We start from the raw sequence: 15,569 nt of genomic DNA, 5'->3' as shown, positions 1-15,569 counted from the left end.
GGGGCAAAAAGAATTCTTGTCAGCCTGGGACGAAAACCATAACCATAAGCTACCTCAACTTCCATACAGCAGGTTTACATTTTTAAGCGAAGTGCTATGTCACCATTATCATTGTATATTAATGTGTACTAAGTGTATGACCTGTGCATAAACACGCATCTTCTTACTATGCATTTGGGCACACAGTAACTTCAGGTTCTCCATATCAACCAGTCAAACTGAAAGAACACTGTGAATGTAACTCAATCATTGCTAGACGGACCCCACAGAACACTGTCATATTGCTCTTTTACATGCATTTCACTAGACAGTGACACCTATGTCCTTGACGATGCCTCACTTCATGTGGAATTCTGCTCTAACTCACTAACCCAGCACAGTCCCCAGCCTCCCTCTCCAGGCTTGTTTCTTACTATTTCCCTACTCAGTGAAACTGGGTTAATCCTCATTGATATTTCATGTTCTCCTATCTTTTCATATTTGCTCTGCTTAAAATGGAGTGTTTCACCTCCACCATCTGACAAAACTTCTAATCATCCTTCAAGGTCCACATTAAATGCTACTTTCTCTTTGAGATCTTTCCTGATCACCCCCAAAGAGAAGTGAGATAAAATCTCTTTCTCTAAATCTGCTCAGTGCTTTTATATTTCCTATTGCCCGTATTACTAGGAAATAAGCACAAGTTGTACCTTACCTACCACTGTGAGACCATAAGTATTTTTTGGGTAGAAACAACTTCATTCATTGAATGGTTCACTATTAGCCCTGTTACCGTAAGACAGTGGGAATGTCAGGGTAGGCAGATGGCCAGAAAAGAGCAATCAGGAGAGCCCTGTGGAAAGTCTTGGAGGCGCTGCCCACTGATAGTCCACAAAAAGGCAATGGCTACACCAGCTACTTCTGGCCTGTGGTTGGGCTCCTCTGGCCCTGAAGGGGACTTATTAGGCCCTAGCTGGAGATAATCATAGGAGGGGCTTTCCCTGCTGACAAGCGTGTGCACTCCTTCAATAACTTGCCCTACAGTAGCCTTCTGTTCATTATAATAGTAAAAACCACATCCCTGGGTGGAGATTTTAAATGCTAATGAGACCTGTGATGTGTACACTAGCATGTACAACTACAGAGCATGTGCATACAAGGAGGTCGCCTAAAACATGGTTGCAACTGACCTCCTGCCCTTTCATGAATAATCAGGCAAGATTTTCATAATGAGAGTCCCCAAGTATTAGCTGCTGCTGGCTCATCCTCTCTTTCGAGCAGCCTATTCTGAATCATCTCTGAGGGTGTACTGTCTCTTTAAATAAACACTGCTACTACTATTTTTCCAGCTAGAACAGACACAGCTGTTTTCTAGGTGGTCAGCCAACTGGTCAGCAGCTCCTCTCTTTAAATGTACTTTATCTTCCTTCAATAAACTCTGTTTAAAGGGCTCATTTCTTGTCAACTCTTCTTGCTCCTGAGGATAAGGCAGGTACTGATTCCAAATACTGAGGACAGAGGGAGGATCATGAAGAGAACACTACAGGTAATTTTTTTTTCTAGTGTTACAGCAAACACTACTACGTTTGAGGTGACTTTTAGCTAATACTTTCAACACTGTTAAGAATTATATTAAAATCATAGTAATGCTTTTTAAAAAATAAAAATAATTTTACCAAAAGCAGAAGTCCTTAAAACCTGATCTAAAATACTGATTCTACCTAGCTTTAATGGGCAGTTACTTATATTTCCATTACAGAAAACCTGCCTTGGGATGGAACGAACACAAATTCTTTATTCAGAAGGCAGGACAGTGCCTCTGATCAGCAGTTTCTCATCTCTAAGGAGACGACCTGCTGGCCTGAGCCCTGCCCTTGAGTCTACCACGTAACATGGCCTTCTACTACTGACACAGTAAAATGGAATGGTCCATCTTTAAAAGATCTGTAAGAAAAAAAGAAAAGGATAAATTTCAAGTTTTATTTTTTATCTGATAATCTTGGCTTGGCAAAATAAATACATAGTCAGGCTTGATCAAGCGGCCTGAAATTTGTATCTCTTGACCACACACAGATTCTCCAATTAAGAACAATGTTCTCCCACCACCTGGTTTGGTAAGAGACCACCAATGGTGCTTGAGATTCTGTGGCAGCTACCTTCTTCACTAGGCTATAATTTCCAACGGGTCAATAAATAAGTCTTCACAACCCCTATGTTTCCAGCTTAAAGCACAGTTCCAGGCACACAGGGTGCTCATATATGTTAATAAATGAGTTGAAACTGAAAACTCATCCATGGAGTAAAACCACCCTCTTAAGTGAAATTTAATTTCAATAGTTTTAAGATTATTCACTAACTGAACCCTAATGCATAACAAATGACAACCACCACAACTTCCACCCCCGTATTTCTCTTTTATCACTTTTTCCGTATTCTCAGTGCCTTTGTCCCATCCACATCCTCTGTCCTCAACACTGTCCCTCCCTTCTATGGGACATTTCATCACTGAGAAGGTTAGGTGGGTAATGCCTACCTACTTATGTAATGGTGTACTCCTATCAAAATCCCAAGAAGAGTTTTTGTAGATACAAACATGATCATTTTAACATAAATATGAAAAAGTAAATTGCACATCCAGCAAAGTATTAGTACCTAGAATATATAAAGAACTCTCAAAACTAAACCATAAAAAAGTAAACAATCCAATTAGAACATGGGCAAAACCCAAGGTGGGGCACTTCACTGAAAAAGATAAATAGATGGTAAATAAATCTACAAAAAGATAATCTATGAAAAGATAATATCATTAGTCACTAGGCAAATACAAATTAAAAGTACAAAGAGCTATCACTAAACATTCACCATAATAGCTAAAATAAAAACACAGTGACACCACCAAATGCTGGCAAGGCTGCAGAGAAACTGGATCACTCATACATTGCTGGTAGAAATGCAAAACAGCACAGCTACACTGGATAGCAATTTAGCAGTTTCTTAAGAAACTAACGTACAAGTATCATACAACCCAGCAACCACGCTCCCGGACATTTGTCCCAAAAAAATGAAGACAATGTTCACATAAAAACCAGTATACAAATGTCTATAGCAGTCGTACTTGTAATAGGCCAAACTGAAAAACAACCCAGGTGTCTTTCAAAAGGTAAATGGTTAAACAAACTGAAGTACATCATACCATCAATACTCAGTAATAAAAAGAAACTATTGATGTATACAACAACCTGGATGAATCTCTAGAGACTTATTCTGATTATAAACAAGTAATCCCAGAAGGCTAAATTCTATATGATTCCACTTATATAACATTCTTGAAATGACAAAATTATATAATTGGAGAGCAGATTACTGGTTGTCAGGAATTGAGAAGGGGTTGGAAGCAAGAGGAAGTGACTAGAAAAGGGCAACATGAAGGAAACTTGTGATGGAAAAGTTTTCTGTATTGACTGCATCAATGTCAGCATCCCGTTTTGCAAGATGTTAATCATTGGGCTAACTGAATAAAGAGTGATCTGTCTGTATTATTTCTTACAACTACACATCTCAATATAGACAGTTTAATTAAAATTTTAAAACAGAAGAGTCAAGCATGTGACACGTGGTTGCAAGTAACAAACTGTCTATCATAAACGAAAAAATAACATGGTACAGTTAAATATCATCAATTTGGAATCCAATCACTTCCTTCAATAACACTCCATTAACAGATATGCAATTTCATTAGCTTTTATTAACAAAAACTGGAAATCCATTACACTATTATACTACTATCACATTACATTATATTCCATTCAGAAATGGCTAAAGGACTGAAAAATCCTTCTTTCTCTTAACTCTCAACTTAAGGATCAGAAGTCAAGGAGGCTATCGAGACTATTAGCAATAGTACCAAAATAGGAATAGTTGGTACAAATAACCATCTTCCTCTCCTCATCCTCTCAAAAATCTTGCAGTGTCACATATTTTCTCTTTTGAAAAAAAGCCCCTTTTCAAAGGAATTAAAAGCAGTCTCCCAGAGGACTGTCTCATCAATGTGTTATGACCATTCACAAAGCCAATGTCTAAAGGACTTCCCTGAACTTCTCTTGATTTTCATTTTTTAGGTTTATTGGCACCTTAGAAAGCTGGGCAGTGATCAGAAAAGCAACTCAGCACAGAGCATTCCTTCCATGCTCTCCTTAAGACCATAACACTAACCTTCAAAACAGACCAAAGGATCTAACTAATATTCAAATATGAACAAGAGCATCAGTGATACATGGATCAGGCCCCACTGGAATTCAGATGGCCCATGGAGCTCCCTGTAACCTCTCTCGTAAAATTATCGAGTACTGCCACTGGCAGCAGGGCTGACAGCTCCAAGAGACATTAGTAATAAAGAAAACTCATAACCTTTAACCAAATCCTGTAAACTGCACAACCGACACTCACCCACTATGACAATTACCCTTATTTATTATTAGTAGCCATGCTTTATAGATAAAGAAAAACACTGTCAATCATCTATTATGATTGAAAAACAGTATAGTTTAAAGTTTGGTGTAGAGTCTAAACGCAAGCCTAATGTGGCTAACTTTGAAATGTTACCTTGGCTATTTCCTGAAGGAACTAACCAAGTAGCAATATAATTTTCCTATGATAGGCCATCTGATTTGCCTTTCTGACCACTGCCCTGCTTTCTGAGGTGCCATAACCCCAAAACATTTTGAGAAAGTTTGTGATACCTGAAAGAGCAAGGTGATTATTGAGCAGGTATGTGAATGGCCTTATAAGCACATGAAAGGAGCTCTGCATCATTAGTCATCAGGGACACTCAAAACCACAAGAGATACCATTTTACTCCCAGTAGAATGGCTACATTTAAAAAGACTAACAATACTAAATGTTTGTGAAGACATGGAGCAATTGAAACTCTCCTACATTAATAGTGAAAATATAAAATGATATAGCCACTTTGCAGAATTATTTGGCAGTTTGTTAAAAAGTTGAGCATACTCAACTTATGTCCATATGAACATGACTTAGCAAGTCCATTCCTCTGCATTTTCCCCAAGAGAAACAAAAATCTGTCCACACAACGACTTATACACAAATGTTGACCTAAGCCTTGTTCATAAGGCTCAAACATGAAAACAACCCAAATGTTCATTAATGGGAAAATGAATAAACAAATCGTGGTATAATTATACAATAGAATACTACTTAGCAATAAACAAATTGTGGTATAATTATACAATAGAATACTACTTAGCAATAACTAAGTTATAATAGTTAATGAAATTAACTACTGATACATGCAAACACATGGAAGAATACACAGAATGCTGAGCAGGAAAAAAATATTTAAACTCCCACCACCAAAGTCTTCACTTATTCTGTAGAACTTCTCAAATAAATTTATTATACTCAGGATACAGAATTAATAGACTACAAAACTTCCCTAGTAAATCCCACTCAAGTCAATTTAATTAAAATAAACTTGATTTGCAAAGTCACAAATTCTTTGTGAGTTTTGAGGGTTTAAGGCAAATAATTTTTTGTTTTAATCTGTAAGAAAGTAGCAAACAAACTCACCAATCCTTCCTTTTTTGTGAATATGACCAGGCATGATGCCAATTTTACATTCTCCAGGCTGAAAGTAAATCATAGTTTCAGAAAAGTTGAAAAAAAAAAAACAGTCACTCACAGGTCATACACACAAATACACTTGCATTCACTCAAAGCTGTTTAGCCTTGTGAGAGGCTTACTCTGGGTTTCTTTTTACGTTTTGCACTCACATTGATGACTCCAGGGCAGTTGGGCCCAATTAGCCTTGTCTTTCCCTGGTGCAGCAATCTGTGCTTAACTCGTACCATGTCCTGCTGCGGGATACCTTCAGTGATACATACAACCAAGGGAATTTCCGCCTCAATAGCTTCATTAATAGCAGCCGCAGCAAAAGGTGGAGGAACGTAAATGACAGAAGCTGTTGCTCCTGTCTGTTCTTTGGCCTGAAACATTAACGATGAAGCACTTTATTATTGGTTAAATCATAAACATTGTAAAATAAATTCGATACTATCATTTTAATAATGTCTTAGGGTAAAGAAAAGGACACTACCCAAAGACATAGCATTCTTCCCATTCTCAAATTCACTACACTGTCAGAAGTAGAGTAGAATTAAGCATAGCCCTTTCTCAGCCCCCTTTGAATGCCACTGTGAATTGAAAGCTTCTGTGACATCTCACTCTCTTAGACTATGGCATGTCAGCAAACCTAAAAGCATCCTGACAGTGAACAGTCGAAGGACGCCAACATATCATCCACAAATGATGTCAGAGGTTAAAAATAATTTTTTAAAGCTCTGTTCAAGATGATAATAGAGGGGGAGACAAAAAAATATTAAAACTAGTATGGAACCAAAAGAAGGCAAATCATGGGCACGTAGGTACTTTACTGAAAAGTAACTACAGTACATTGTTCTCTACCTCTAAAGGCTACAAACACTGCCAGAAGCTAGACTGTGACAACAGCAAATATTGTGCTAGGAAATCATATGGATTAAAGGTACCAACCCTACTCATTCAAAAATCTCTTTGTAAGAGCAGAATGGGTGAAAAATAAACAATACCTGTCAAAAAAACTTACACAATATTCCAAACACCAAAACTATTTTTGTCACTATAACAAATGGATTGCTTAGCAACAAGACTTCCTTAAAAAAAAAAAAAAGCAAAAAAAGGCTCATGACAAAAGAAAAGCCAACCTAGAGGAATTGTGAAAAAACATCTCCTCTCTATATTTTGAAGTTATAAAATCAGCCATAATAGAATTTAAGGCAGGAAGGACTTTAAATCTGTGCCTTAAAAAATGTAATGCTTTAAAATACACCTTAAAAATATGCATAAGAAGAGGGGAAGAATACATTTAAGGCTGACCAACACATCATCCCGAAAAACTAAGTTTATTTCTTAGATTTTTAAAATTAAATACTCAATAATTTACACTACAGTTTCTTTTAAATACTATTAGTTTCATAAATATTCATATAAGAGTAAAAAGAGAGTGAAAGACTACAGACTAAGCTTAAGTTAGCTCCCTACAGAGGCAAAATCTGAGATGTTGAAGACACTGTAAAATTTAACTTTACTTACCTTTTATAGCATCTGAATTTTTACAAAAAGCACATATCAGTTTTGTAACAAAGAATTAAAGTTTAATTCAAAAATAATGTTTAAAGGTATTATTAAGAAATCCGTAATTTGAGAATTTAGGACACTGTGATTTGTAAATTTAACTCTACAATTTAGTTTCTTCACATGGGACCACTCTTTACTGAGCCATCCTAAGCCTGCCACTTACCAGCTGTCAGACCATGGGCAAGATCTTCAACCTCTTTGCACTAGTAACATCCTTACCTTTAAAATGAGGAGGATAACAGCACCTACCTCCAAGGGGTGTAGTGAGGCCTGAACAGGGCAATTTGAATGAAACACCTAGCACAGTGCCTGCTGCATAGTCCCCACTAAGGAAGAATTAGGGGGTGGTTGCTGACATTCGTACTAACATACTGGAAGAAGAAAAGTAAAGCAAGGCAATGATAAAAAGACAAACAGAAGCCTGGCCATAGCACTTCTTCCCTTAAGAGCAGATGCATACCTAGAAACACAAATGACACTGGTTTTGAAGGCAATTCAAATTTCTCTAGGTTACTGAATTTTCAAACAGCAAGAGACTCTCCCAAAAGAAACACAATTAAGATCTCTACTCAAAGAATGCTCACTCTTCCCTTGCTTTTCTCGTCTTGCCAAACTCAGGTAGCATTAATTACCTCCTTCACGGTGTTAAAGACTGGTAGGCCCAGATGCGTCTGGCCTCCTTTCCCTGGAGTGGTTCCTCCAACAAGTTTGGTGCCATAGTCCAATGCCTGCTGGCTGTGAAAGGTGCCCTGAGGGGAAAAAGCACAAGATCCATGAGAAACAGCAGACTGGAAAGCCCAAGAGAAGCAAAAGCAATCTTAGCAACTTAGGAAAAGTAAAACAAATAGGTTAACTATTCCCAGACAGTAACTATAGGAAGCATGCCCATCTATTTACTAAACATAGCTTTGAGGCTTGAAGCAAAACAAGCCTCTGAAAAGCCAAAATAACTATAAACAGGGGCCTCTTTGATTCCCTGTTTTCAAACTTGGCTACTGATCAAAAACTCCCTGTTTCTCAACTCATGTGCTCACACTCCTCAGTTTAAAATTCATGGTAGATCATTACCCTCCCACAACCACCTTGGCTTTCTCTCACTTCAACTTAAACATCTGGCAAAACCACAACCTGGGTTAAATCCAATTTTCCCCCTACTCTAAGCCTAGACATGTGCAGCCAAAAAGTGGCTAGAGGAAAAAAAAGAAAAGAAAAAAAAACATGTCAACTGGTCTCATTTTAAATTAACGATCACTCACCTTAAGTAAGCCTTTAATACTGTATTTCTCTATCCATTCACTTTGACTCTTCAACCTCAGCATTACTGACATTTTGGAAGGATGATTCTTTCTTGTAAGACGTCATCCAGTGCCTGGTAGGACATTTAGCAGCATCCCTGGGCTACACCCATTAGATGCCAGTACCACACCCTCCTAACTGTCCCCCTCCTAACCACCCCTTCCAGTTATGACAACCAAAAACAGCTCCAAGGGTTGAAAGATTCTTTTTCACTAGGCTTCTGGGGCTCTACTTCCCCTGGTTTTCCTCTTCAACTTCTCTTTTTTGTCTAAATTCATGCCCTTGGTGATGTCATCCCTTACCATGGCAATACATCTCATCCATATGGTGACCCCTTCCACATACACAAAGACACAAACACCCCACTTATCTAAGCCTTGAACTCCATACTCGCATTGTCAACTGCCTACCTGACACCTCCACTTTGAGAACTAGCAAGCATCTCAAACTCAACATGTCCAAAACTGAGTTCCCAATCATTTCCATCTACCCCATCTCATTTAAAGGCAACTTCACTCCTTACAGATCATCACATCAAAAATACTGAAGTCATCCTTAATTCTTCTCTTTCTCATATATCTCATATTAGATCCATTAGTGGATCTTATTGCTCTATCTTCAAAGTATAATCGACAACTCCTTCCCCTCCTACTGCTATCACATTGATCTAAGTCACTTCAATCTTGATGGGTTATTGGTCTTGCTCCCCTTCAATCTAATCTCCACAGCAGCCTGAGTGATCTGGTCAAAACATAAGATCACAGCACTACTCTAATCAAATACTCTGATTATTTTAGATTTCAGTCAAGTAAAAGCCAAACCCCATACCCTGGTCTACAAGTTAATCTACAAGCTGTCTCCCCACATCAGAGTCATATACCTGCCTGCTCATTACACTCCAGCCATGCTGGCCTTGCGGCTTCCACACTGCAGGCATATGCCTGCCTCATGTCCTCATTGTGCCCTCTGCATGGAATATCCTTCCCTAAAATATCCTCTTGGTTCACTCCCATGTCTCCTTTACATCTTTACTCAGAGATCAGGCCTTCTCTGACCACCTGATATAAAATCTCCTTCTCCTCCATCCTAACCACCAGGACTACACACACTCCTCCTTTCCCTGGCTTCTTTCTTTTTTTTTTTTTTTTTTTAACTTTAGGTACATAAAGGTTTATTTCCACAGGCCTCAGGAAATGGGTAGAAATCACAGGACAATCTCTCTTCCCATCAAAAAAAGTTGCACATTTTGTTAAGTGTTTGTCCTAGAGGGAAAAAACTGAACTTTACATTAGCAATGCTGTGCAAAATTTTTACATAAATCAAGACCTAAAACCAGCCTGCAATGGAGGTTTTAGTCCTCTGTTCAGGTGCTTGGACAGAAGCCATGGCTGATGAGCATGACAGGGAAAAGGAGAGAGTGAAGACAGGTGACAGGCACCTAGCAAGGAAGGAGGATTCAGGAATGCCAGACTCCTCGGAATGGTGTTTTTCCTTTTTTTTTTTTTTTCCTTTTAAGTCATCTCTGTAGAAGGTGCTGGGCAGGAATCCTAGAGAAAGGGTCCAAGACTCCTTTAACTGCTCTGGATGAAGGGCACTGCCACAGCATGAGGCAGACCCAGGATGGAATAGAGAATAAAAGGAATGCTTATAGGGAACAACTTTGTGTGGAATGCCAGATGGCCAAGCCTCAGTCTTTGGTCCAGTGCAACCCTTGCCTCACTTGTCAACAGTAAAAAATTAGTTTGGTTAGAAGAACCATCTGGAAACACACCAGCTTCTGCTATCTTCATGCTCATTGTTAGAAAAAGATTAATCAGTGTGAACATTCTGATCTGTTAATTCCTGGGACTGTTTTCTTCTCAATGGACTATTTGTTGGTAGAATAATGCCCAAAAGCTCAAAGCTAAAATGCATCATCAGTCCTGGTTGGCAGTTCCTTAAGAATGGACTGGCGGCATGGTTGAGCTGATACGGAAAAGCTGCACCTTCCTGCGGAAGATCAACTGACCTGCTATCCCACCCCAAATCTCAGCCTGAGGTATATTTCAGTGAAGGCAGGTAGCTGTGCTTCTCAGAGCAGAGAAGCAGTTTTAAGAGCAGAAAGGTAGAGAAAATCTAGAAAAGAACCATCTTGATACAGATTTATCCCATGGTGTGAAGGGAGGGCAAAGAACCCAGTGGTGCTTCACTTATCCAGCAATTTCTGTCACTGTGGTGACCAACATCTGCCCATTCCATAGGGTCTTGAACTGTTTAGGAACTGGGAATTCATTAAAACCACTGCCTTCTGTAGGAATGAGGACGTTCTTCTCAGAAGATTTGGCAGTGACTGTTTCACAATCCAGGGAATTTTTGCTCAGGTAAGCACGGCAGCCATCTGTTTTGTTGATGGAAATGGTTGGCACTTTACCCATTACCTGAACTTTGACATCCCTACTGTTAATTATCTCCACAATGCCCACTACATCATCAAATACCAGGCCAAGTTTCTTAGAGTTATCTACTGCAGTGGAGTTAATTTTGCCCTTGATTTGCAATGTCGTGTTGACACACTTGTAAATGTAAGCCACCTGTTTCAGCTCTGTGTCATCAATCACCAGGTTGGAAACATTTTCCTGATTTTCCACTCTCCACTTCTTGCCCTCCAGTTCAAGTACACCTGGCTCCTTCTTTGTGGCTGGTTTGGGGGACGGGCTGGTTTGGGGTTTAGGTGCAGAGAATGGCTTGGGGCCACTGTGTACTGGACCACTCTGAGCCTTCAAGGCAGGGTTCTTGAGAGTCTTCATGTCATCAGACACGTGTTTTAGGGCATGTGTGATGCTTTCCCCCTGATTAATCTGTGCAAACAGTGCTGAGCAGGAAGCAGACTCATCTGAGCCTGAACTGGGAGAGACTGGTGGAGGAGGGGAGCCTGGTGGAGGGGAAGGAGGATCTGGTCCAGCAGAGGGTCCAAAAGGCAGTCCACTCAGTTCTTTTGCCACAGGCCTCGTTTTGTTCTATGCCAGCCCAGTGGTATGGAACTCCTTAATGTGAGCCTACAGCTCTGTCCATATACTTCAATAAGCTTTGACCCATGCTTATTATTACATGCTGCTTATTATTATTACATGCTTATTATTATTACATGCTTCTTGTCCACATCTTTGTACTCTTTGAGGACTCAGTTTGTATAAAACATGACAGCATCATTTATTTTTTTCACATAAAGGCCAGCCTTGGGAGCCATAGCCACCCAGCCCCGGGCCTGGATGCTTTCACTGACAGGTGACAGGTGATTAAGCAAGTTGCTGCCTCAGTTCTTCTCCTGAAAGGTTATCACTTCTTTGATCTGCTCTGAGATGGATGCCAACAAATCGGAAAGCTTGTTATCTGCTGGCTGTTGACACTGAGAAACTGTAACCAAGAGAGCTCGCTCCAACTTCAAACCTGTATGGACCTTCTCCGCATGTTTCTGCACATCTCCCCCAACCTCTTTACTGATCTTCAAGTATTCTGTCACAGGACCGGCAAGCAGCAAGTCAAATGCCTGCATGCACGGAGCTGCTCCTGCTTTTGAAGGACTGTCTCCATACCCACAGTGCATGTCAGAGGTATGGGATACTGCCTCCAGGTGGCCCACTGCCCTCTCCAATCTTTCTACCAGATTTTGCATGTCAGCCATAATGTACCATCTCCGGACTTTGATCAGCCACTCTCCACTTCCGGCAAGAACCGCCCAACTATCTCCCTGACTTATTTCTTCCAGAGCAATTGTACTCTCTAACATACCACATAATCTACTCATTGATTTTGTTGATACATCATTTCCCCTCAACCACTAAAATGTAAATTCCATAAACACAGTAATTTATGTCTACTTTGTTCATTGCAATATGACACCTAAATCAACATACAGTAGGCACTCAATAAATAGTTGTTGAAAAATGAATGAATCTGTGTGGTCATTCAAAATGTAGTCCCAACTACTGATGTTCTATTAAAGGAATAAAAATTAGGGCCTTAAGAAGGACTTCAGAAATTTTCTGATTGACATTCTATTTCAAAATAGGAAACTTGGCCCCAAGCATGTTAATTAATTTGTCTAAAGTTAGGGGCAGAGTTTTGAAAGAACCACAGGCCAGTGTTCTTTCTCTTAAAACAGTGCTATTCAAAGTACAGTATGCAGACTCTTGCTGCTCTGCAATGAGGTAAGAGGAAAAAGAAAAAAAAAAAGGAAGGAAGGAAGGGAGAGAGGGAGGGGAAAAATCTAATTTTAAAAAAAGTAAAAATGTTTGCAAATATAGCAGTATGACATTGCTACAGCTTTTATTGTACTTTATAAAAATACTGATCTATATTAGACTGAAAATTCAAAACAAACACCCACACAGGTTTTTTGCTATAGACACTGAGAAGCACTGCCCTCGACTACACTGCCAGGTAAATTCAAAAGCACCAAATTTTATTCATAAAGTAGTGCTAAACAGGAATAACACATCTATTCAAAACAAGCTTATTTTCCTTAGTTTTACCATTATCACCAGCCAGTATACAATTAGGAATAGGAATAATTTTAGCAGCTTATAAAGCCAGTGTAAGAAACAAGATGGCACCCAATGGAAATCTGCATTGCTGAAACCTACCCTAAAATACAAGGATTTTTCATTCGTTATGTGGAACAACGTGTGTACAGAGAAAACAAACTAATAAGACAATATGCAGATTTACTGTGGAAGTAAGCTATAAATTTCAGACCTCATCATTTAAGTCTATAATGAATCTGAATCAACAAACCTAACTGAGGGAATTAACACTCACTTTAAAAACAGAAACAAGGAGAGTGAATGAGAAACAACGTAAATGCAATTAACTGAAAAACACTAAAACTACCCTTGGATTTAAATATTTAGGTAAACCATCACCTAATTTAGAATATGGAGACAGTTCTCAATAGTGCTTACACCATAGGCAATAGTTCTTATAAAAAAAGCCCACTGCTTAAAATGTCACAGGATCATATAATATTTTGCAAACAGAAAAACAAAATTATATATAATAAATTTATGTGGGAAATTTGGGTTAATCAAACATCTTCTGATTATATGCTAATAATATTAATATATAACAAAAAACAGGCTGAATATAACATCAATTGGGAAGGGGATGATAGATCACATTACAAATCTTGGATGAAGATTTTCTTGCCTTAGAATGTATATAACGGAAGTGACACACACATAAGACATTTGGCTATCAGAATAAACCTTTTTTTCTTTAGGTAGAGTCTCACTCTGTCATCCCAGCTGGCGTTAAGTGGTTCAATCATGATTCACTGCATCCTCAACCTTCTTGACTCAAGTGATCGTTCCACCTCAGCCTCCAGAATATCTGGAACCACAGGCATGCACCACCATACCCAGCTAATTTTTCTACTTTTTTTTTTTTTTTTTACAGATGCGTTCTCACCATATTGCCCAGGCTGGTCTCAAACTCCTGGGTTCAAGCAGTCCTGCTGCTCTGGCCCCACAAAGTGCTAGGATTACAGGTGTGGGCCACCCCACCCAGCCATTTTTACCAGGAACAAAATTTCAGGGTTTAGTGGGTGCTTCATTTTTGTTATTGGTAGATTTTTTTTTTAAGTTTATAGAGGAATGGAAGAATAAAAAGAAGAAAGTCCACTGCAACACATTTGTGTGCTCAATTATTTCAAAAAAAAAAGTAAAAAGCAAAAGAACCATTTTATATGAAACAACCTGCTAACTGCAGTCTACAGGAGTTGGTCCACTACCTGGTTTTGTAAATTAAGTTTTATTGGAACACACCCAGACCCATTCATTGACATTATTTTCTATGGCTGCTTTTGCTGTTTTAATGCTTTTGAGTAGCTGTAACAGAGACTTTATAACCCACTAAACCTAAAATGTTTACAAACTGGCCTTTTGAAGAATAAGTTTAGTCACCTCTGCTGTAGATTACCAAACACTGAAGAATTGACTTGATAATTCTTTTAAGTACAGAAAAATCATTAACCTTAAATTACAAAAAAATTACTGACTGCTTTTATCTTGCCATATCTCCTTTAATAATAAAGAAAGGGATACTTTGGGTTAAGACACTTAGAGTACAGTGATTATACTCTAATTGATTTGGTAGTACTTCTTCATTTTAAAAAATTCTGCACATCTACTATAGTGGAAGTATAAATCTCCTCCAATGTTTTAAAGGTCAATTTAGCTATGAAAATTTTAAATACACAGACCACATGACATCCAATTTTACCTTTAGATCTCTATTTTATAGATATATACACCATATATATTATATGCTAGATAACATTACGTAAGTACAGTTCTGTATAACAAACACTACAAAACACGTATTATATAAATACGTTTGTATGCACAAGAAAAATATCTGAAAGAATATATGCCAATTTATTAACAGAAGGAATTCCTGGGGAGTAGAAAGGTAGGAAAATGGAAAGGAGATTCCTAGGTGGCATTTTATTACAGAATCACATCACAGATATATTTTCACTTATACAAAATCTATGCTGTGAACAGGAAAGAGGATGAGACAATGAATATAAATAAATGGGAATAAATTAAAACACTTCAGGGAATTTTGCCTGGTAGTACCAATCCTGCCAGAGACAGTATAAGTTGGGAAAAGTCAGTGGTCTGGTTCTTCTGCTTGTCTCACTATCCAAGAGACTCTGTCTGTGGGTTTGAGTATTTCTCCACACTGAATATGGATTCTGTATTTAACAGTATGTTTTTTGTTTGTTTGTCTGTACGAAACCTAAACACAAGAATCTAGTTTATCTGGTGCTCAGTCAAAGAAACAGTAGTCTGTTTCAACGTTATAGGAAAACCAAGTGTTGTTATTTGCTGAAAGTATGTGGGCCTCCAGTACAATATAGTCCTAGTAAGCATGCAATATACTCCTTCACAAAGTAAGTTTAAATACAATTTTTATGTTATAGGCTGACAATAGCATATATTTAAAAAACAGTATATTTTTCTGCAACAATCTATTACTTTTGTGATATTAAAAATTAAAAAATAGTTAATTTGTCGTATCTCTAGTCTACATTTGAAAATAAAAATCTAGATACACA

General features: G+C 38.3%; 1 protein-coding gene and 1 pseudogene across 2 annotated transcripts in view; both read right to left on the bottom strand.

Moving 5' to 3' along the window:
* SUCLG1 (succinate-CoA ligase GDP/ADP-forming subunit alpha) overlaps nucleotides 1-15,569 on the bottom strand; it is a 38,106-nt gene that overhangs the window by 12,215 nt on the left and 10,322 nt on the right. For both annotated transcript variants that reach the window (XM_003942125.4, XM_074397686.1), the window contains 3 exons: nucleotides 7,807-7,923; nucleotides 5,773-5,985; nucleotides 5,569-5,626 (listed from right to left, as the gene is read on the bottom strand). In XM_003942125.4, coding sequence (XP_003942174.2) covers nucleotides 5,569-5,626; nucleotides 5,773-5,985; nucleotides 7,807-7,923 — 388 coding nt within the window. The remainder of the gene's footprint in view (nucleotides 1-5,568; nucleotides 5,627-5,772; nucleotides 5,986-7,806; nucleotides 7,924-15,569) is intronic.
* On the bottom strand, nucleotides 7,930-15,566 carry LOC101027524 (adenylyl cyclase-associated protein 1-like; annotated as a pseudogene).

This window comes from Saimiri boliviensis, chromosome 1 (genome assembly GCF_048565385.1).
Source record: "Saimiri boliviensis isolate mSaiBol1 chromosome 1, mSaiBol1.pri, whole genome shotgun sequence".
NCBI classification, from domain to species: domain Eukaryota; kingdom Metazoa; phylum Chordata; class Mammalia; order Primates; family Cebidae; genus Saimiri; species Saimiri boliviensis.
The sequence above is the reverse complement of the archived record's forward strand: the minus strand, read 5'-3'. Positions and strand labels throughout refer to the sequence as shown.